Source organism: Pleurodeles waltl, chromosome 2_2, assembly GCF_031143425.1.
Source record: "Pleurodeles waltl isolate 20211129_DDA chromosome 2_2, aPleWal1.hap1.20221129, whole genome shotgun sequence".
Lineage (NCBI taxonomy): Eukaryota > Metazoa > Chordata > Amphibia > Caudata > Salamandridae > Pleurodeles > Pleurodeles waltl.
In genome coordinates this window covers 111,556,427-111,580,904 of record NC_090439.1, presented here as the reverse complement: position 1 = coordinate 111,580,904, position 24,478 = coordinate 111,556,427, and the positions used below count along the sequence as shown (strand labels likewise).

Here is a 24,478-nt window from a genome sequence, read left to right as displayed (position 1 = left end):
TAAAATTTTATACACTGTTGCACACATTTAAAAACTCCTAAATGTATAGTTCACTAAAACAGTAAAATAAAATTTCAAAGAAAAGTAATTCTCTGGCTTTTACAGACTGCATCTCAAAGACAGATTGCTACCATTTCTCCAGCTTTGTGCGTTCTGGTCCTAGATGATCCTGTATGTGTGTGTTCCTCAAGGAGAGTCGAGTAATAAACAGAATGCCAATGATCCATAGCAATCCCACGCGCTAAGCACCTTTTAGTTCAGATTCAAAGCTTTGCTGTGTTGAAAGGTTTATAACGTTTAAGGGTTTGTGGTAACATGATCTGGAACCTCTTGAAGAGTTTGGTTGACTTTTATATACTCGGAATGGATTTCAAAGTAAATTTATTTGCGGATCCTCTTGAACAGCGCATCTTTTGACTACGGCTTTGCTTACTATCACTCCAGATCATCAGTAATATGACAAGAGGTATAATACCCATTACAGTCCCAAAGAAATGAGTAATTCTCTCCATTCACATAAAAAGCGTCAGTTGTGAAGTGATGATATTTGACTTCTGGTCAAGACTCCTTCTACAAAGTATTTTATTTTCGTTAATAAAAGATAATGCTAAAATAGAAATTATTCTTTTATGTTGTAATTAAGAGTTAAGTAGTCTTGTAACAACATCGACTGTGGTGGATATGTGGGCTACTAGATTAGGTGTTCAGGTACTGAATTTCTGAATGTAATAGGATCAAATCGGTAACTGCCTATCTTCATGCGAGTGGATGCAAAACTGTGAATGAAGCTCAAGGTGTAGGGTGAGTTCAGAGGAGGATGGCGGGGTAACTGGCAAGCTTGATCGACTGGAAGTTCCCTACTTAGTAGGTAATAACTGCTGGGGCAACCCTGGGGATACACATCTGCTTATGTGCTGCCTATAGAGCCCTTCCAAAGTTGCATAAGAAGCAAGTTTATTGGTGGGGACCGATTGAACATACTCATATTTGAGACACAGGACGTGGCCATAGATTCATTTGATCCCGTTGTAAGAGTTCTGTTCCACAGTGGCCATGTATTCCAGCAGGGTTTTCTTTGTAGCTAGGCAGCCAGCCTCTTTTGCACTAACATATCCAGAAATCTGCCATAGCCTGTTGGAGCACAGTATAAGAACTGGAAATGCACTGGTGTCAGGTACAAAATCTTTTACCATCACATCCCTCATAGGATTTCTTATAGAATTTCTTACCTTTATTGGGCCGAGCACGCAAGCACTCTGGCCTGTTGAAATCGACCAGACCCACCACACACGAATCACGGTCACTCGTTCCTTGGCTTGCATTTCAAAAATCCTTTGTTATCATTGGTAAATCTTTACGTTTGTCTCTTCTTGGGGCAGTTTTGTTACCGCCTTGGCCATCAGCTGTTAGATTGATAATTGCACGTTTGCCGATACCTTTGACTGCAAGCAAACTTCTTTTTCCTTTTGTCTCTCTCCTTCACGCTCATGGCAGCCATCGCTTTCTGAATCGGCTTGCTTATGTCAACTGTTTTACTTTTCATTTTTAGTTTCTGGCAATAAAAGTCTAGTTAGGAATTTACAACGCTAATAGCTCTAACTCGAGCAAATGTGAGACCCATTACATTGCAAATGCTTGGTAAGATTTTGGTTGCAACCACCGTAATCATTGCCCACCACTTGAATACAGTTTGGGTGAACTCTTCAGGTTACCTAGCAGCTGTAGAAATTGCTGGTATTATTGTGAGTAAATTCACATTTTCGTGTTTGATGATAGTTATCTCATGCTTTATTTAATAGAAGCACAGTGCGTTCCTTTTGTTGACCTTCACATTTACTACCTGTTTTTAGGTCTCGGCTAGACAGTACACGCACTGTCTCTTCGAGACTATTGTAATCTTATAGTGGGTTTAGAGCCCACCCATTGCTTACAATTTTTTGGCTTGTATGGCACTCTTCTTTACAACCTTGTAATTGGTCACTTCAAGCCTAGCATAATTTTTGTTCCTGTTTGTGGAGAAGGGGACCAAGCACTGATTGATTCAGTTTAGTCAGTACCTGCTGCTCCCAATGTGATTAAGGTACTTCTTTTTAACTTCTAGGGCCCTGCAAACAGAAGGTGTGACTGCTGAAAAGATGCCCAGGAGGACAAACAAAATTGCAAAATGTTATTTTCCATAGTTAACTAGTTTATTTTAATTTGCCAATTCTTCTTTTATCACTTTGCCCTCATGTTTTGTTTTTGCTCATGGGCATGATTATTGTATTCCTAAATATTGCAATGCGACATTATTTATTTCTAATGTTTATTTTCCGAAATTATGCTTTAACACCTAATCGTGCAGTACATCCCAAACTACCCCACTCCAGTCCAATCTGCCCTTCTCCATTCCATGCCAATCCACCCCAACTCATCCACACCAATCCACTTTGTTCAATCCAGTTCACCCCATACCAATCTAGTCCCCCCAGACCATTCCAATCCACCACACTCCAGTCCAAACCACTCACCCCATTCCACTCCCAATCCACCCCACTCTATTCCTCCTGACCCACCCCACTCAAATCTGCCCCACTCCTATCTGACACACACCAATCAAAAATAATCTGTCCCACTCCAACCTAAAAAATCTGCCCCATTCAATCTACACCACTTCAATCTATAACAAACTGTCCCACTCCAATCTGCCCCATTCCAGTCTAAAACAATCTGCCCACTCAAATCTTCTCCACTCAAATCCAAAACAATCTGCCCCACTCAATCCAAAACAATCTGTCCAGCCCAATCCAACGCAGCCACTCAAATCCATTCCACCCCATTCCTTTCCAATCCACCCCCCATCCACCTCACTCCAATCCATCCCACACTAATTCAGTTCACCCCACTCCAATTCACCTGACTCCAAAAAGTCCACCCCACCCACACTAATTCACTCCACACCAATCAATGTCATCCCACTCCAATTCACCACACTCCAGTCCACACCACTCCAAAAAGTCCACTGCATTCCAGTCAAATCCACCACACTTTAATCCAATTCACCCCACTCAAGTCCAATCCACCATAATCCACCCCACTCAAATCCCCTCCAGTCCACCTCACTCCAATCCACTCCACCACATTCCACCCACCCAATCTAATCCACCCCAGTAATTCCAATCCACCCCACTCCAATTCACCCCACTGCAGTCCACCCCACCCAAATCCAATCTACCCCGATCAAATCCACATCACCCTACACCATTGCAATCCACTTCAATCCACCCCACTACAATCCATCTCACCCCTTTTCAATCCACCCCAGTCCCCTCAATCCACCCCACTCTACCCAGTCTAATCCACTCCACTCCAATCCAGACCATTACTTCAATCCATTCCAACCCACTCCACCCAGTTGCACCCATCCCCACTTCATTGTACACCACTCCGCCACCTAATTTTACTCCCCTCTACTCAACTATACGACACTTTACGTCCCCCTACTCCACGCTACGATCCTGTACCCTAACAGATCCACACTAAGACTACTCCTCCACTCCATGCCACTAACTTCCACGCTACGATCCTGTACCCTAACAGATCCACACTAAGACTACTCCTCCACTCCATGCCACTAACTTTTAGTCATGCTGGACAGCTGCCACAATGGTGTGCAACATGGCAAAAACACATTCCCAAGCCAATAACTCAGCTTTGCCAATGCTTGTTTCAGCAGCTTTGTGCCATGCTGATGTTGATCCACCCTTTCCTGCTCCCTTATGTTTCTGGTGCCATTTTGGCAAATTTACAGTTTAGCGTAGTTGATGAAAATGTAAGCAAACTGAACACAGTCCTGCAGACTTCAGGCACATATAATTAAGAGGTGGTAACTGAAGCTAGGTTGGAAGATCTTTGAGTTTGGGTTCAAGAGGGCATGATTGAAAGCAAGGGGGCTCTTTATATAATGAACTGTACAGTTATTCCCATCTCACGGAATCATCTCATTTTATACAAGCATCAGTGACTCATCTTGCTGTTTAATTATTACATCACAACATAATCTTTGCATCCATATCTCTTCCCAGTGAAGCATGTTTGTATTAGTTGGGCAAAATGCCATTGTGTGTTGGTATGTCTTTGCTGCAGCAGCGAGTAAAGGACTAGGCATTTATGAGTTCTGAGATCTCTCTCTGTGTGTGTGTCTCTCTCTCTCTCTCTCTCTCTCTCTCTCTCTCTCTCTCTCTCTCTATATCACCCCCCCACCCACACACACACACATATATTTAGCTCTCTTATTTTCAGCGGGTGTCCATTAAAAGTTTAAAAGCGTCTTTTTAAGTTGTCACTGTGTTCCACTTACTGTGCTCTAGTAGTATTTGATAAACGACATGATGCGTTACAGAATGGACTTTAGTCGCGTTTCTTTATGGAACGCGTAGTGAATCCTTGTTGTAATGGACTGGCAAATTATTGTCCCTCTCTTTTGTCACTCTGCTCTTGATTATTGAATTTAAAGCGTCCTCTTATACACGGCCTAATGGCATCACAAATAAATCAGTCTACGTTGGTGGTAGCATGTGCCTGGATTTTTGCCCACGAGACTTTTCTGTGTCTTTTGTTTGTTTTTGTCTGCCCACGTTTTATTCAAGCCCCCCTTTTTAGGTTTGGGTTTTTACTGTAATCAAACATTCCTGTTGCCAGCAGTATACATGGAGTGAGTTTTAAGTTTGCACCTTTCGGCCATTGGCTTAAATCCTTTTCCAAACATATCGTGGTTAAGCCCAGTGGAGTATTCATCTCTCCCCTGATGCTATTTGCTGTTGGAGAGTGTGGTTCTGCCACCACACTAGTGCGTGCATTGGACTGCATGAAGTACTGATTTACAACTCTAGCTACCTAGCCACTTCTGACGGTTCCCCAGTGCGTCTCACTCTAATGTCCCAGCGCTGCTTGGTGAGCACCTTGAACCCATCCCTATTGGCTTTTCCAATGTTTGTTCAAATTTATTATAATGTGTACCTTTCAGAGCTAAGGCCATAGTGTGCATCTCACTTCTTATCCTGGCCTCGCAGGTGTCCGTATGTCTAAAATGAATATGAACTTTATAAATATGTTTTTCATATGTGTGTGTTTGAACTGTGCCTTTTCATCACTCTTGTTTACTATTGTTCTCTAATCCTCTCACTCAGTCACATGAGGGACAACGATTCTTAGGGCAGTAAATTTAAGCGCATGAACTAGTCCATTAAAATAATCAGCACATCTTTCACTGCAGTAAAAACATGAAAACCTGCTACAGCCTCCCTTGCATTGTGGAGAGTCGGAGCAGACATAAATGCAACAGTGACACCAATGTGTAATGATGACTGGCAAGAGGTGTAAAGCATACACTGAAAATTAGATAACCTCATTGTCTATCAGTTAATTCATGAAGAAGAAAATAACGGATAAAAGGAGATGAATTGGAAGAGCTCTTTTAAGTGTATGAAACGTGTGATAAGTAGGTGATATGAGTTTTGAGGACACAGCACTCAAGCTCAGCCTGGCTGGTGCCAATGGGTGGTGGCACTAGAAAAAAAAATGACTACTCCAGATCAGTGGCTACTATGGAAGAAGCCCTTTATTCTTGGCTGTAAAGTAGGCAAGCTTCTGATCAGTTCAGCACACCTGGGGAAAGAGGAGGGGCCTGATGTGTTTTTTTCAAATTGAATTGGAACCCATTTAAGTTGTTCAGAATGTAGAATTTGTTTTGTTTTCTGGATTTTGTTTTCTCTTGACCACCAAAACTGTGATTATCCTCTCACCCCCTTCCCGAGCTTAAGAGGGAGCACATTGAGTTGAGGTAGGTGTTGGTGGGCACACATGCGAAGGTTCTCCCTGCCCTTTGATAAACAGATTTATTAGTTCGTTTAAACATAACCTTTAAATCAGAAGCACACTTCACTTTGATCTGCTACGCACCACCCCATGTCTCTTTCCAGTTTACTACTTTTGGTATTTCTAAATAGCTTCCATTGAACTGGAGCCACTGCCAGCATTATGATGGGGAGCAAGATATATTTCTATTCAATAATGGCATGTGTAGGTTCTAGCAGCATACGTGCACCAGTTTCTAAAGTGGCACAGCCCAATCTGCACCCTCGATTTCCTCCTGGAATCATTAATGAACGGAAATGGTCATGTGCCATCCTAGATAAAATATGTGCGACTCCTAGATCTGAGAGTAAATACTTGCCACATTGCTGAGTTTAGTCCCCATGTTCACGGGAGCATGAGCGATTCTGGCGGCCTAGAAGGTATTTGATGGTCTAGATTTCAGTCAAACTGGCGATTTTTCTTTTTTTTTTTATCACAGCAAGCAATTTCGTATGTTAGTTACGTGGTGGTGGTAGTAAGAGGACTGTGCTGTTTGAAACAAGTGTATATTCTTTGCTGTCTTTGTCATTTATATTTCTAATACTATGTTGTGTGGGCGATATCTTTTATAACTAAACCTCCTCTGACACTTTTGCTCCCTGGACCAGCGTAGATTGTAAAACTGATTTCTGTTCTATTGTAATGTGTATTTCTCCTGGTCGTGCCAAAAACTCACCTTTTCTTTTGTGTATTTGTGTCGTTCATAGGTTCTCAAAGCTGAAGAGCCTCAACCTGTCCAATAACCACCTGGGAGACTTTCCTATAGCAATCTGCAGTATTCCAACGCTGACGGAGCTCAACCTGTCCTGTAATGGTTTGAAAACTCTTCCTGCAGCCGTCAAAGAGATGAGTAGGTGGGTGTTCCTTAACTGTGGTGTTGAAGAACCATCAAATCTCTGTTCAGTTATGGGAGCAACTGGTGCATGTGCAGTATGGCAATCAATCAAGCTCAGGTGGTCTACAAACACAATAAAACACTTTAGCTGACACTGCCAAAAATTATTTAATTTATAAAGTTTTCACTGTGGATTTAGTCAGGTTTTTGGGAGAACATATTTGGCAATTTGTTATTTTTGCCAATCCTTGCTTGCTTTTTTTTCTAAGCTGCGCACGAATGAAGGATCAATAATGTACACAATGCAATGTTCGGTATAATTTCCCATACTGAATAGTTGCTTAATGCTGTTTACTAGACTGCTGTTACTTATACATAAAAATGTACACAAATTCAAACTGAACGTTTCAAATTGATAAAAACAATAGAATAATGTATGTTTGTTTGAGTGTGTCCCTGTAAAGACTTCCCTGCTGCTAATGCTACAACTATCTCTTCCAAAGCAAACAAAAAAAGTTCACTGATGCCACATTATCTAAGAACGGGTTGAAAATAACATTTTCTAGATTTCTCAGACAGTGGACATGTGAGTAACAGATGGAAGAGGTCAAGATTGCAGTTCCATCTGCCCGGTGCAATTGTTTTTAGAGGTACATCTAACCTCAGAGCAGGACGTAAGTAGGAACCGAGTGTCAATCTCGAGTGAGAAGTTATACCTTTGGGAGCTTTTTGAGCTGCACACGATTTTTACCATTTAAATATTTCTGATCAGCTGTAAATTAGTGTGGGTTATATAGCATTTCAACTGTTGAGTAATTATTTAAGCCACTGGAACTATGTGATGTGGAAGCGTTTTTCGCACAGTTGTGGATTTACAGGATTTGCCACATAATCCATCATGTGCTGCATAATTAGCAGATTTTAACAAAAATTGTTTCTAGTTCAAACAGATCAAAAGTTACTAAAAATATGGCGACGCTTGTTGCAGTGCAGTGGAAGGCACTTAACAAAGGTTGACTGTTCACATTTCAGTTACATATTGCAGTGTTTGGATGTTGTATTAGTAAAGTGAACCCTTTCTTCAGACAGTGTTAGCATGTGTAAAAATGACAGAACAATGAACTGCTGCTATCACAGTGTACCGCATTATGCTGCATAATTTGCAGTTCCTTACCTCATAATTTAGTAAACCCTAACACATAATTTGGGCCTCCCTTGCCACATAATTCCAGTGGCCCTGGTAATTATTAATAATTACATAATTCTTGCCTCTGCCTCTCTGTAGTCCAACCCAAACCCAAAGTACCATGTTTGATGGCGTGTGTGGCTGTAGATGCACATTCTCTGTATACTTCTGCCATCTAGTGTTGGGTCCGGAAGGTTGCAAGTTGTTTTTGTTCAAAAAGTCTTTCGAGACTCACGAGGTATAGTGATTCCTCCTCTAGCTGGTAATGCGTATGGTTATAGACTCCATCTTTCGATTGTTTTCTTCCACTTTCAGGTCCGGTTGTGTTTTTAGTGTACTCCGGTTCATGGCTGTATTAGGCCTTTTTCGTTCAGGACACCTCCAGTCCGTTGATATTATTATTGACTGCTGTACTTCTTTTCCCTTGCATTCTGGGACCGAAGAAAATTCTATCCTGTTAGACTCATCTCGATCGAGGCCCTCAGGGCCCCACACTTTTGACTGACATTTTCTCCATTTTACACCTCAGAGATTGAAATCCTGATGAAACAGAACCCCTTCTGTTCTGTCCGAAGTGTCACTCAAAATTCCGAGGACTGATCTCCACTAGGTTTGCAACCTTTGTCTATCGTCTGAGCACCGAGTAGAAGACTGTGAAACTTGCTGATCTTTCCAGTTGAAAAGGACTGCGCGATTGGAGAGCTTGCTGCCAAGAGATGCAGCTGCAAAGTTTCGAGGAGTAACCGACATCCTCTGTATCTGGGACACCATGTCCGACACAGGGCTAGAGCAGGAACTCCAACAGGCTTCAGCTGCTGGGGAGGCAGCTTCCTCCATCCAAGACTCAGACTCAGATGCTCAAATGCAGGAAATTCATGTGGGACAACCAACAGTGAGTAAGCCTCCCCCTTCTCCCACCAAAAAACCCACAGCTACAGAAGCAAAGCCTTTCAAGCCGCCACTGTTCTTGGGCCATAGCAGGCATCGAAAAACTCTGTTGGATGCCCTGCCTTCAGACTTGGCGTCAAAACCAAAACATAAGCCTTCCACCTCTGAACCTATCCGAACACCACCAGCCTCTGCACCAAAACCTTCCACGTCACACTTTGCATCAATTGTTTTGGCACTGAAAAGTCTTTCTGCCTCTGTACCGACCACTTCAGCACCGAAAGTAAAGAGCGCTTCCGTGCTGAAGAAACTCACTGTCCATACAGTCTCTGTGCTGATAACATCCCCTGAGACAGTTTTTCACAAAATGAAGCAACAGCTTCATGCCAAGCAGTCTCAGCTTCATATACAGCTACACAAAGGGATAATGCTGGTTAAAGTGGTGGTTACTAACCCATCTCAGAGGCAGCTTTCAATCGAATAGGCCACCAAAGCCTCAGTCAAACAGGAGAATAGAAGAGGACATGGTAGACATCCACACACCTCTACCTTCGACCCCACTACCAATTAGTTCACTGCCACCACCCACTCCTTCTCCATGATCTCAGGGTGACCCTCTTGACAACTCTTGATGGGGCTCACCACACTCTATTTTGCACAGGACAGAGTCTCCCCCCTGCTTCCAGAAACCGACCCTTGGTCTCAATATGATGTGGACACTTACATAGACACTGACACAGAGGTATACCCAGCTAGGCCTTCTCCACTGGAAATTACCGCACCTTTTCAAGAACTCATTGGGAGGGCAGCCACATACCATCAGGTACCTCTTCCTAAGTCCATTGAGGAGGAGAATTTCCTTTTTGAGACACTCACCACCCCACATAAACCCAAACAATACCTACCCATGTTAAAAGATATGTTGAGGCTTGCGGAGGATATTGTGCATGACCACACTAGAGCATGCATTATCACTCCACAGGTAGAGAAAAAATACAAGACTTCCCCTTCTGACCCAGTTTTTATTAGTGTCCCATTCCTGCTGACTCTCTTGTCGTGTCCACTGCCAGAAAAGAGCAAACTCACAATCCACTGAGGATGCTCCACCTCCTGATTAGGAAAGTAAGCTAATAGATGCTTCTGGCAAACGTGTCATTGCACAAGCAGCCAATCACTGACGTATCGCCAACACACAAGGCTTGCTTGCCAGATACGATTGCGCCCACTGGGACGAAATGGAGGAGCTTGTCCTGTATCTCCTACAGGAGCATAAAAAAGAGGTCAGGAAATGATCACTTTGGGGCAGTTAATTTTCAACAGCTCCATCCGATATGCTTTAGACTCATCCGAGAGAGAAATTAATTCCAGTGTCCTCTTACACAGACACGTGTGGCTACACGTTTGAGGCTGCAAGCAGGAGGTACAGCAGTCTATGTTAAATGTACCTTTTGATAAGGAACACCTGTTCGGCCCACAGGTTGATCAGATGTTGGAGAAAATGAAGGACAATGAGGTGGTGAAGTCCATGGGGGCTCTACAGTCCCCTGCCTCCTGTGACACTTTTCACAGGCCTCAGTTTAAATCAGCCTCTAAGCCTTCTACATCCAAAGCCTTGCAATCATTTACCAAGGGGCAACAACTCGCACCCTCTCACATATTTTTGCAGGGGTTGCTATAGAGGGAATAACTACAGAGGGAGGGGAAAAACACCCTCCACTCGACCCTACCACAGTTCCACTAAACAGTGACTCACTTCACTTTCCCTCAGACTACCAAATGCCTGTAATAGGAGTTTTCAGTTCTTTTTACACAATTGGCAATAGATAGGATGTCACTATCAATTCAAAGTACTTCCCTTCGGGGGGACACTAGCACCAAGTGTCTTTACAAAATGCCTTGCAGTAGTAGCGGCTCCTTTGCGCAGGCAGAAAATGTATGTCCACCCATACCTAGATGGCTGGCTCATCAAAGCCAGCAATCTCAGTCAGTGCTTGCATCATACATCTGCAGTGGTAGAACAAAACCAACCTGTTAAGAGTGGCCTTTCCTGGACGCTGTTCCTCAGGTCATTCTGACAACGGACATCTCTGACAGGGCAGTGTGCTCCGGTACAAGACCTCACAGTCCAGGGTCTCTGGGATCACACACATTGAGACCCGCACATCAACTTTCTAGAGCTGCTAGCCGTTCACCTAGCATGGAAAGTCTTTTTGAGTCATCTCACTAACGAGGTAGTTCCCACACACAGATAACATGACAATCATGTGTGAAAACTGGTTGAGGGGGCAAATTCTCTACAGATCTCAACTTGCACAGACAGTTTGGTTTTGGGCAATGCGCCACAAGATATATACCTGTTAGCGAAACACCTCCCAGGAACACACAACAATTTTGCTGACCTTCTCTGCACGATGTGGCAACGAGACCATGAGTGGGAACTCCATCCCCGAGTCCTTCTCCCCAACTTTCAAAAGTGAGGATTTCCAGACATAGACCTCCTTGCAACATAAGAAAACATAAATTGCCCAAACTTCACATCCAGATTCCCACACCCTTAGTCCAAGGGCAATGCTCTGAGTGTACTGGTCAGGGATATTTGCCCACGCTTTTCCACCTGTCCCTCTCCTTCCACATCTGGTACAAAAACTGAGGCAAACATCTCTCACTCATTCTAGTGGCACCCACATGGGCCAGGCAACCATGGTTCACCACCCTATTAGACCTTTCAGTAGTACCATATGAGAAGCTTCCCCTCGACCCAAACCATCTCACTCAGAATCAAGGTGAAATCAGACACCCTAATCCCAAGGAGTTTAATCTTGCAATTTGGCTCATGAAGTCATAGAATTTGGTTATCTAATCTACCTCAAGAATGTATGGGTATTCTTAGGGAAGCACATAGGCCCAGCCACAAAAGCATGTTTTGCAGCAAACTTAAAACGTTTTGCGTACTTCTGCATTGCAAAAAATTGGAATCCCTTCAAGGTATCAGTCCAAAATATCACCCTTTACCTTCCTCATTGAGAGAAGGCACTTAGCATACTCTTTCATTAAGCTCCACGTGTCAGCTATAGGTGTTTACCTTCAAAACAGACAACATTTGACACTCTTCAAAATTCCTGTCATTAAGGCATTTATGGAAGGGCTCCAAGTAATACCACCAAGGCTGCCACCAGTGCCTTCTTGGAACTTTAATGTGGTCCTCACTGAACTTATAGGTCCACCGTTTGAGCCACTTCACTCATGTCCTTTCCAATTCATATTATGGAAATTGACCTTTTTAGTTGCCATAACCTCCCTCAGACATGTTAGTGAGCTCCAGACATTAACTTTACAAGAACTTTTTTCCAAATAGATAAGGATAAGTTGCTTCTTCGTACCTACCCAAAATGTTTACCACAAGTTCTATCTTATTTTCATATTAATCTAAGGATTGAATCGCCAGTCTTCTTTCCTCAACCAGACTCGGTTGCTGAAAGAGCTCTACACACATTAAATGTTAAAAGAGCACTGATGTTCTATACTGATAGGACCAAAACATTTAGGAAGTCCAAACAACTTTTTACTGCTATTTCCCCACCACATAAAGGCAACCCTGTTACTAAAGCTACGATAGCAGATGGATTGTAAAATGCATCCAAACCTGCTATGCAGAAGCTAAAAGGCCACTACCTATTCCACTGAGAGCACCCTTAACTCAGTAAAAAAGGGTGCATCTGTCTTTTTTAGGTAACATTCCCATAGTTGGCAAATGCAAAGCAGCAGCATGGGCTGCACCACATACTTTCACTAAACATTGCAGTGGATGTCTTTGCACATCAACAAGCTAATGTAGGCCAGGCACTGCTACATACTCTTTGAAAATGCTACAACACCCACAGGTTAGCCACCACTTTTAGGGAGGTATTGCTTTACAGTCTGTGCAGAGCATGTGTATGTGCAGCCACACATGCCATCAGACGGAAAATGTTACTTACCCAGTAAGCATCGGTTTGTGACATGTAATGCTGTAGATTCACATGTGCCCACCCACTTCCTCAGTCACCTATGGTTGTAGTAGTCTTTGCTGCACATAACATGCATGGGCGTTTTTTATTCATGTTATATTATACATCTCTCCATTCCTACATCGCCTGCACAAAAACTCTCTAACGATGGGGTCGATGCCCATACGCATTACCAGCAAGAGGGGGAGTCACTATACCTCGTGGCTCGAAAGACTTTTCAAACAAAAACAACTTGCAAATTTCTAGATCCAACACTAGATGGCACAAGTATGCATGGCATGTAAATCTGCAGACTTACATGCCACAAACAGATGCTTACTGGGTAAGTAACATTTTCCTTCTGAAACCAACTATTTAATTAAATATGACCAACAATACCAAGGGATCCTGTCTTTGTAGTCTCGGGCAAAAATATAAACCAAGAATTCATGCTTCGGAGTTATTGCTCATTTTCACTTTGAATTTTAATGGCATATCACCTGCAGTATTAAAATAGCTTTAGCCTAATTCCAAACCTGGGGACTAGCTTGGAAACACTGTGCTAGAAACAAAACTGATTTCCAGCACATGCTCTCTAATTTACTGTACTTGAGTGTGTCCTCAATAGTAATAATGGGGCAACCATTACAAAATGAATGGGGCCACTTTGAAGTTAAAAGCTCTCATGCATGCGCTAGGCCTCCATAATTGTGGTTAAATATTCACATGCTCCGCTTGCAAAACTTTCTGAAACTACCTAAAGAGGCATTCCTTTAAGTAGTCAGATAAATCTAACTGATTTCTTTACACAGCTACCCTGTGGTTTCTTACCAAGGATAAGTTACAATCGGTTTGATTTTCAGGAGCTTTACTTAGTGCAGTTAATATGCAAACAAATGCTTCATCTTTTCAAGGGGAAGTGAGGATCTTACTTTCTAAAATACAGGTGATAGATGAGGGTAAAATAGTGGAAGTAACAAAGGTGCATGTGTGCACCCTTGTTTTAGTCTCTTAAAAATTGGAATTTCTTGTGAGTGCTGAAGTTAAATCGTACATGTGCCCATTTCAATCAATTAAATTAAATGCTTTTAAGGAATACAAAAGACATTTACGCATGTTAAAGATAGCAAAAAAGATGACACACAATGTGAAATGCAGACATGAGGTCCATAGGCAGGAATACAGCGAGTGTCTATGGATAAAGAGATTTGACCAATCGCTAGGGTTTATGAGAAGAAAGCAGATGAACATTTTTGCCAGACTATCCAGTTATGACATGAGCCTGTAAGGGTAGGTCTCATGTTCAATGTCTTTTGTGCCATCTCTACACAAACAACTTCAGTTGTCTGTTGCTGACAGCATTGTATAAAATAATCCACAGATAAACCCTAGCTCATAGAAAGATGTTTTTCTGGTCAATCTCAGTTCCCTGCTTTTTAGGTTGAGCATGCAAGCGCTTTGACCTGTTGTAAGTATTGTGGGCTTTTAACCACGCCCACAGCACCACCCATCACTTGGTCTCATTCGTGGGCTTGCCTTTCAGAAATCCTTTGTAATCATTGGTAAATGCTTTAAGCTTGTCCCTCCTTGGAGCTGTTTTGCTACCGCCTTGCAGACAGCTGGTGTTACATTGATAAATGGACGATTGCCAATACGTTTGACTGCGAGCAAACTTCTTGTTAGGGTCGAGCACGCAAGTGTTCTCGCCTGCTGTAATCTCTCTGTGCTTTTAAGCACAACCACTGCACGCCCGTTAGTTTAGTTGGTTTGTGGGCTTGCCTTTTAAAAATTGCTTTCTTTCATTTGTGAAAGGAATGCTTATGTCATGTCTTTCCGGTATTTAGCCCTCCTCTAGCGCACAGACCAACTACTGAAAACATATGAGGATCTATGTTTTTATGGCTCTTGGACTACTTTTTTGTCTTTAAGTGATCTCGCTGGGCAGTAGTCGAGCACTTTGAATGACATCGACCCTGTTACATGGATAATTGCACATTTGACGGCAAGCGAACTTCTGTTTCTTTTTGTGTATTCCTTCATGCTCGTGACGTGGTGCTTTAAATCGGCTTGCTTATGTAAAACTATTACTTTTCATTTTCAATTTATGCAGCAATAAAAGTCCGGTTAGGACTTTACAACGCTAATAGCTCTAAGTCGAGCAACTGCGAGGCCCATTGCATTGCAAATGCTTGTTTTTTTGTGTCTCTCCTTCGCGCTCATGGCCATGGCGACTTGAATCGGCTTGCTTATGCCAACTGTTTTACTTTTCATTTTCAATTTAAGTGGCAAGAAAAGTCCAGTTAAGAATTTACAACGCTTATGACTCTAACTCAAGGAAATGCGAGACCCATTGCATTGCAAATGTTTGTTACTATTGGCTGTCCTCTGTTTTCTGGGTTTGTCCCTCCCATGCAGCATTGGGTTTGATTAGCTATCAAGTAGCCATCCACTGCTGTCATGTTGAAACTACTTGTTGTGTTGTCTAATGTCATTGTTTGTTTAGCGCTGCATGGGAGCACATGCCATGGTTTTTAGAGCGCCCTTATGTGTTTTACTTTCGTCTTGTATCCTTCCCGATTATTCTCAGAGGTGTGCCAGATGGGTACCTTTGTGATGAACTGGATGTCTCCTCCCTCCCTCATGATGCTCAGAAGCAGGGCATCAGATGTTGGATAACGGCTTTTGTGTTGTCCTGGATGGTCCCCTTTTATGCTTTTCTCGATTTTACAATTAACAGAAATATGTTTTAATAGTGAATTCAATAGAACTAAAAATTTATATTTCCCATCATCAATGATTTCTGCTCCCCAAGATCAGTCCTATGCAGCCCAAGACGACTTTGTCTTATTTTCCTTGACTAATGATTTAATTTGCTTATTATGTTTGCAGAATAGATGGACATTAAAGGAAATGATTGATTTCATGGCATTGGAGTTCCTGAAAGTCCTTACAACTGGGGAACTCCTCGTGATCAATAGCTGTACAGTATAACTGCCATTAAGTGTTCCTTAAAATGAACAGGTGCTGAGCAAGAGTTTTATTTCTAAAGTGGCCATTTAGAATGCACATATGTGTTTCTTTAAGTACATTCTTGATTCGTTTGACTTTTGGCTGAGGTTTGAGTTGTACAAACAGCAGATGAAGCACGAAAGGCAGTTTCTTGACTACTCTTCCTCGGCTGAAGGTAAGTTGGCCATTGTCCATGCTGTTAAATTCCATCCAGCTAATATCTCAGCTAATTAAAACTTTGTTTGGACAATATGTAAATAAGTGTTGGAATTTTTAATTCTTACCAAATTAAATATATTCATCACAGGAAAAAGATTACAACTTGTCACCACTTTAATTGTCCAGGATACAGAACAAATTGCCATTTTGATGGCCTACACCGACCAAGGGCTCTTTGTTGCTGATGCTGACTTCATTGATGCCAGAGGAGGAGGTCCATTGTTCTCCGGTGCAAGGTTGACTCTGGTCCAGCCTTGATTGAAGTTGTGCCAGATTCCAACCAAGGTGCCTCTCCCACCTACCCCCCCTTGATTTGCCGCTACAAGGAAAACAATATACTTTACATTCCCTTTTTTGGAACAGACTTGGGCAATGAGTAACCCTGCATGATGAGTTTCCTCAACCCAACTAGGTTGATAATTAGTATGAGGACCTACAGAATGCTAATAGTCTAGTGGCCCTGAAACGTGTCTCCTCTCACCCTATGGATCTGCCACAGAGGAATATACTTCATACACTATGGTGATGTGTACGGAGGCTGAAGTCCTTGACCTCCAGCTCCCCACCATGGAGAATAAGACCAATGTCTTGAGGGAAGCCCTGAAAACATGACAGGCATCTTCTGTTCCCATCTAAAGAGGCACTGACTGATAACTTATTTGGGACGTGAGCCAACTCTTGCTCTGCCCCTCCCTGTCAGTCGACAGATTGCTAGGCTCCATTGCAATGCTCCAAGCTGTCCTGCGTTTCTTTCACAGCACCCTTCGTCTGACAGCCTGGTGGTACAGGCTTCCACTAGTCATTCAGATCTTAATACCTTCCCTACAACTCCCCCTGACAGAATCTAAATGCATAGAAACATTTGGCAAGCATGTTTTCATCCACCAGACTGGTCCTCAGATACATTAGCACCAGCTGCTTGTTGAGTCGGGAATCCCCATGCCCCTTGGGATTCAGTGGCACAAGTTATCCCTTTTGTATCCTAAGACCTTTAGGTTGTTCTTGCTCAGGGGATTCAAGGTGGCTGTAATGTGGCCAAGTTCACGATTCATTGTGGCTTGGACACCTCATATTCCATCGGATGAGCTGTTGGCACTGCTGTTGCCATTTACCACCATGTATGACTGCAATCACCTGGGGTCTCCGGCACTGTCCAGTCCTCCCTGATGGACATGCCCTTCGATAGGACTCGCCTGTTAGGGACAAGGCTGATTCCACTTTGAAGCACTTTAAGGAGAGCATGGCTACTGCACACTATTTGGGCCTCTCTGCCTTCATCCTGCCACCCGCAGCAGTTCCACTGCTCCTTTTGTTGAATAGGCCCCAGTGCCCCCTACCGCCAGCATCCACAGGACACCTAGCAGTTTTGCGCTCAAGGCCATGGTGCCCACCACCCCTGTGGCAAAGTTCACTGTGCCGCCTAGGCTGCCCCCCCCCCCCCTCCCGCTCAGCCCCACCTGCCTAATCTCTTTAGCTGTCCCTTAAATAATCACAGCCACCAGGTGGAAGCCACCGATACTACCTGAGCTGGCAGGCAATACCTTTGGACAGATGGATCCTGCAGATTGTTCTCAGGGGCTATGATCTACCATTCCTTTCTCAATCTGATTCTTACTTGATGTTGCTCCTTTCGAATTGCTTTACAGCTTCCCTTTACGGCTTCTTACTATCAAGACTGCGTTCTTTATTGCCATTACCTCAGCAAGGTTGTCAGTGAGCTTCAGGCTCTGTATCAGTCCACCATATACCACCTTCCTCCCAGTCAAACTTGTTGACTCCTCTGAGGAGGAAGAGAGACTTCATTATGTGGACCCCAAGAGAACGCTGAGCTTCAACATAGATCGTACCAAAGCACGCTAGGTGGAGGATCTGCCCTTTGTGGTGTTTTGCTAGTGCGAAAATAGGCAAAGCTCCTGCTGGATCGTGCTCTGCATTAAGATCTGGTGTACAGTGGCCAAAAGAATCCTCTTGAAGGACTGCATGCTCATTCTGCCAGAGCCAAAGCTGCTACCACTGCATTAGCACGTTGAGTCCCTGTCTTAGACAAATGCCAGGCTGCTACGTGGATGTCCCTTCAAACGTTCATGAAGCACAATTTTTTGGACAGATAGGTCTGCTGAGGAGGGCATTTTGCCGGCTCGGCGCTGCAAATCATTCTGGTTTGAGTCTGTTCGCAGACCACCTCCAGTAGTGACTGCTTTGCTTTCTATTTAGAAAGTGAAGAATCTGCAACTAGAAGTCTCTGTCAGAAAACCAGTTACATACCTTCTGTAATGTTCCTTCTGGTAGACTGGAAGAGACTATCTAGCTGCAGATTCCTCACTCATCCTCTCCGTTCTTTGACTGGACTCTATCCATTAGTAAAAATAAAATCCCATGTCTAGGACTATGCACACTACTCACAACCAATTCTCTCTCTAGGGGCTCTGTGTCTAGGGGCTCAAAGAGCCTCGAAAGCAACTATTTTATGTGTACAGGATTGGCATCTGTATGGGCCTTAGATGACGTTTCCGGAGCGGAACCTTGTCTGTGTGGAGCAGCACAGAGCCACCTGAAGGTGTGCCGAAGTACTACTGAAAAGTTTCTGGATTCAATCTGATGTCTAGGGACTAGTCAGACGGTGAGGAATCTAGATGTCTTGAAGAAGCAGCAGGTCATTTCCAACAGCCAGGTTTCCTGGAATTGTACTATATCCCAACTTTTAATTTCATAAAGACTGTGAAATTTAGGCTTAAGGCAACCATGTACGCTTTACAATCGATTATGTCTTGACAGGAAGTTGTATTTCAGAAATTCACATAGTGATTCGGGGGACAGTATTAGGAAGGCCCAGATATCTTAGATTAATGTTTCCCAAATCAGATTTGCAAAAACCTTGGATCTAAAGAGAACTTGGACTAAATCTTCCTTCCACTTCTGCTGAGTAGAGTTAAAAGCAATGGTCGCAAGACAAATGGCTTTCAATAGGTTGACTACAGAGTGCTTATATTGCAAGGTAGACTTGTGTGTGTTTGTTGCTTGGAGGAGGAAAAAAACGGTTGTTTTTAATTTACTTTGAACAAAATTCTTAGAAAGAGCAACAAGATTAACGTTCAGATCCAAGTTCTTTTCCCAAGAATGTGCCTTCTAGAACAGATAAAAATCTCCTTAATGAGTAATTCGTCAGTTTGTGATCAGTGCCATCATGCAATCAGTTATATGGCTGTTTAATATGTCACTGACATTTTTCTTTTTTTTTTTTTTTACTTTGGCAAAACCTTGACTATTCTTTCTTTGAACTAGTCCGGTCTCTATTTGGCTCACCTGCCATGTAATGATTTGAACCCTCTTTGTTATGAATAAAATTGTAAATATCTAGTTTTACACGTGAGGAAACCCTTCCCAGCACATGCTGTCATGTTATGTTGCACTCTACTTTGACATGTCAGAGTAGCATGTCAGAGGACCTGTGAGCTGCTCGTTGCGATTTTCTTTTGCAGTTCATGATCATTAAGTAGTGTATGGTTTCCTGCCTCTTCTTCTGAACTTGTAGTATTAAAGATCTTGTGCTCATGGTTGTCCATCTAAATTTCTCCCATACTGAGAAAGGTTGGAAGTTTACTCCTGACAATGGTAGAAGTAAAACTAAAACTTCTACGTTGGGGGTTGGGTGGGTGGGGAGGGGTGGGGGGGTAGTGGTTTGAGTGAAACTTAACTTTTAAATGCTCAGCAGATTTTTGTACAAGCAAATCTACGCGTGCACACTTGCTCATGCTAAAATGCATTTCACAGATATTTTCTAGGACTGTGATTTCCTCTCCTACCTCTGTACATATATTGTGAATACATGAAAGCTGTAAATCTGCACTAATGCAAGGATGGTTACCATGGGTGTACTTTCATGACTTTATTAAAGACTTTGGTCCCATTTAAGTCTTGAGTTACCCAAGGGCTTTTGATTTTATTAAAACTTCTTCTTTCTCTGTCTGTAGACTGGCTTCACTGTGAGTGACCGCATTCTGCTCTTTCACAAGGAGAATATCGCCACACAAAGTAGTTTTGTTCAGTGCCAGGGTCTACTGTGGTAATGTGTGCATTATGAGGCCAAAAACTATCATTGCATTTTGCCAGTGTTAGTTGTAATCATGAGGGCTTGGCAGTCCCACAAAAGCATTTTGCAAAGAGACACGTGTTGCCAAAACCAAAAGGCTGACCACCAATGTCAGACCTATTGGCTTTTCGAATGATTACTTATTTTCATGTTTCTCCTAATCTTGTTGACTCTGTTTGGACTGATTTTTCCATCAAGGATATTTTTGGGAATAGTGGCATGCATCCACACATTTTACTAGATGATGTTTCAGAGAAATGGTTCCTAAAATGTCATAGTAGTTTAGCAAAACATTTTTTCCTAGTTGCATTTTATTGTGAATATTTAATTTGAGAGCAAAGACTCCTCAGACTTGCTTTCAAGCATCTGCAAATATTTACATCTCATCGAAGAGCATTCTAGGAGCATTATACTTAGCCCCCTATTGTTTGCAGACGTGTACACATTTTTATGCTGGGATCACTGTCAACACTGTAGTCCGAGCTTAAAGCATTTCCTTGGAGCCCTCACCCTAATAATAAAGGATTTACATTAATGAACCATAAATGCAAGTTTGAAAAGCATTAACATATGAACACCAATATTTCCTCAACTGCAGACAGTACCCTTCCCTGATACATAATGTCATACTGTAAACTGGCAGCCAAAGGTTTTGTGCTGCAGAGGGTTGGGCCTATGTGTCCCAAGGACAAAATAAAAATGAAAACCTATTGTCCTTGACCCCAAACTATATTTCCTGGGAGTCAGGCTACAGGAATTCCACACCACTGCCACTGCACTCTGTGCCAAAACACTCTACGGCAATGCACTTTACTCTGTACCACTCAACTCTATGCCCCTGCACTCTACGACAATCCACTGTACACCTCTCATGTACTCTGCACCACTGCAGTCTACACCACATCATTATACTCTGTGCCACTCCACAAAACTGCACTCTAATCTGTACCACTCCACACCACTTTACTGTACTCTGAATCAGTCTACTCTATGCCACTGTACGCAACTCTGCATTGACGTAGAGTGCAGTGGCATAGGCATATGCCAGTGCACTCTACAAACCTGCACTCTGTCATGGCACTCTATACCACTGCACTCTACTCTACATCACTGCTCTCTATGCCACTTTACACCACTGCACTTTGACACACTACTTTGCAACATTGCACTCTGTCAGCAAACTCTACACCACTCTATTCTGCACAACTCCATTCTACGCCACTGTACTCTGCACTACTCCACTCTACACCACTGCGCTCTATTGCACTATACTCTGCATCACTCTGTTACTCTACGCCACTTGATTCTACTCTGCGCCACTCCACTCTGCTGCATTTTTTCGCCTCTGCACTATATGCCACTATACTCTACAACACTCTACACCAGTCCACTCTCCTCTATGCTACTACAGTGTATGCCACTCCATGCGACTCCGTACAATGCCACTCGAATACACAACACTCTGTGCTTCTCCACTCTTCTCCATTCCACTCTGACATCCCACTGTCATCTTTGCGACTAACCTTTAGCCATGCTGAACAGGAGCCACGCTGGCAAACTACATGGCTAACACACATTGGAAAAGCCAATAGGTTTTGCATAGGCGAGGCCTATTTGCTTTGCCAATGCTTGTTTGTTTCTGTAACTTTGTGCACTTTTACGGTTCAGTGCCCAGTTTAGGGTAGAGACCAAAATAATTGGGGATTATCAGAGGTTCCAACAACCTTTTCCTGTCCCCCTATAACTGATTTCTTTTCTTTGCGTCCCGAATTACAGTAACATCATTATTTGTCAATTAACCTAGAAACATTTGCGTGGATGCCTTTTTCGTTTACTTTAATTTCTGAACTACAGCAGGGGGCAGGGCTCGAGGAGGTGGAAGCCAGAGGTTAAAGTCTCTGTGACTTTCTGATAGGAATTCTTCCAGTGTCCTGGTATATCTTTGCACCCCTGTTCCTGCAAAAGATGCATCACTTCCCAAAAGTTTATCCAGGTTGTTTTTCATTTGGAACAGGAACCAACGCCTGCAATACGTAACACTGTGAATGAAGTCTGCCCCTTGGTGTCCCATCTAATGTTTAAGAATGCATTGATTTATCCCATTTGTCTGAGGGAGCGAGGGCTGTCATCTAAGGACAGACACAGGATGCTGCTATAGAGCAGTGTGTGTGTTGGGGAGGGTTATGTTTCAAGCAAAACGAAAACATTCATCATCACCAAAAGCTGTTTTCATTATTTGAGTCGCCAAGCTGTATGATTCCGCTTGGAACCTCTGTTATTTAAGTGCGTCTGTCTAACACTTAATGCCGATGCCGTTGTTTGGTTTAGTGAGGTTGACTCTCCTGCATTAATGTGCCATGTGTTAGGCCTTTGAGGTGGGAGCAGGTTTGCTAGAGAGTATGCTTCTGTCTTACTTTGAGATACATTTACTGGTCATCTTTGAAACACACACACTCAACCCCCACACTTCCTCCTCCGTCTTTTCCCTGTAGTTTGTGACTACATCTCATACCAGGATGCTAAACAGTGAGGTTGGTCTATTAAAAAAAAACCATAAGCGCATTGCCCTTCCGCTTGGATGATACTGGAGCTTTCTAAATGCATCCCACAACCGCAGCTTGAGTTAAGGCACTTTTCTAAGGGCACTTTTAATGCAAGACATGTACATTAAATTGCTGCAGATCTATTCTTAATAATGCATGAGATTATGTTTGCAAAAACTGGGTCATTTCGCACTGCTGCACGGTTGATGGCATCAGCTTTGACTAATGTGATGGCTGAGCATACCATAATCGCCGCCTCGTTGTAGGCTGTAGTTTGAAATGAATCATTGAAAGTCCTTTGCTTAAAACAGTAGGTTGGTTGGTTTTCTCCCTAGGCAGACACAGTTTGGTGGAATGTTTTTGTCTCCACGACTTGGGAAGTAAATGGACTCTGTGCCACACAATGTACTAAGGCTTGTTGTAATGTTGTGCAAAATATTACATATTTCTTCACACTCAAGATGCCATAGTTAGTAATTGTGATGCCCATTTCCATCCTGTGAACCTTGTGTGTCGTTGTTTGTTTCACTGTAGCCGTTGGCTTGGGAGATTGCTATCCACAACTAATGTGTTCCTTTTGTATTCCCCACCGCTTTTTTCCTGCAGTTTGCAGACATTTTTGCTAGATGGAAATTGCCTAGAAACGCTTCCGGAAGAACTTGAGACTATGCATCAGCTCAATTACTTGGGCCTCTCATTCAACGAGTTCACGGACATCCCAGTGGTGCTGGAGAAGCTGACTTCCATGGACAAACTTTGCATGGCTGGGAACTCTGTGGACACGCTCCAGTTCCACACCTTGAGAAGAATGCCACACATAAAACATGTGGATTTAAGGTACACTTGTATCTCTCAAGCCCTTTCACCTTAGCTTTACTGTTATCATGGGAGGCATATTTAGTGACATTGCTGGGTAAAAAAAAAAAAATGATGGTAGAGTTCTCACCGTGTTTAGCGACTGAAATAATTTTTATCCTATATTTCTAAACATGCATCATGTTTAAATAACTCCAGAAATTATGCTGCCGTAGCTTGAATATGGTAATCCGTAGTGGTTTATTGAGAATTCTTTTTCTATGTCTTCTCAGTGCAGTATATTTTTCACAATAGGCTGAGCGTTCAGTAACCTGATTCACACATTAACAACCTAATGGTTATTTTTTTTATACCACGTTGGGGATTCTGGAAGCAAATATGCGCCTTGAAATAAGCAGGAGTGGCAAAAACAATCTTTGAATTCATCCCATGCGTAAAAGAATAACCACCATGCCAAGTTCTTGTGCTGATTCCGGTTGAGAACAGGTCGCAAACACTGAAGCTTGCTACCTGTTACTATGTTGTCTTGGTGTGATGCAGACGCAGTCCAAGAATTGAAAGACAGATCACATAGTTTGATATTTGTAACATGCATGAAAAACTGCCACCAGAAGGCTAGGCTAGACCTCGCTTTTAACTTTTCTCAACATTGAGTGTCTGCAAAATGAGGAAGTTTCTGTGTTATTTTCAATTTAATTGCTGGCCCATTTACATTGAACCTATCATTTGAGTGTTTCAGTTGTCTAGTGCCTCTGCACAGTCCAATACATGGTATCCTTGATTTTTTATTTTTGTGATACTCAAAGGCCAGTCTCCCACATTTCTTTGCTTTTTTTTATTTGGAATTAGGCGAGACATTTTGATTTTACTAAAATTATGTATATCATATTCTTACCTGGACTTTAATCTAGCCCACTATTTCCATAGGTCTGTTGTTTGTCATTGACATTTCCCCCCCTACAATATACAGCAAGGTGGACAATGCGTCAGTCCTTTCTGCCAGTCTCTAAC

General features: G+C 42.7%; 1 protein-coding gene across 4 annotated transcripts in view; it reads left to right on the top strand.

Annotated features, from left to right (window-relative positions):
* The window catches only part of PHLPP1 (PH domain and leucine rich repeat protein phosphatase 1), a 604,801-nt gene that overhangs the window by 357,320 nt on the left and 223,003 nt on the right, over window positions 1-24,478 (top strand). For all 4 annotated transcript variants that reach the window (XM_069219488.1, XM_069219487.1, XM_069219486.1 and 1 more), the window contains exons 5-6: window positions 6,603-6,749; window positions 23,258-23,488. In XM_069219488.1, the coding sequence (XP_069075589.1) occupies window positions 6,603-6,749; window positions 23,258-23,488 (378 nt within the window). The remainder of the gene's footprint in view (window positions 1-6,602; window positions 6,750-23,257; window positions 23,489-24,478) is intronic.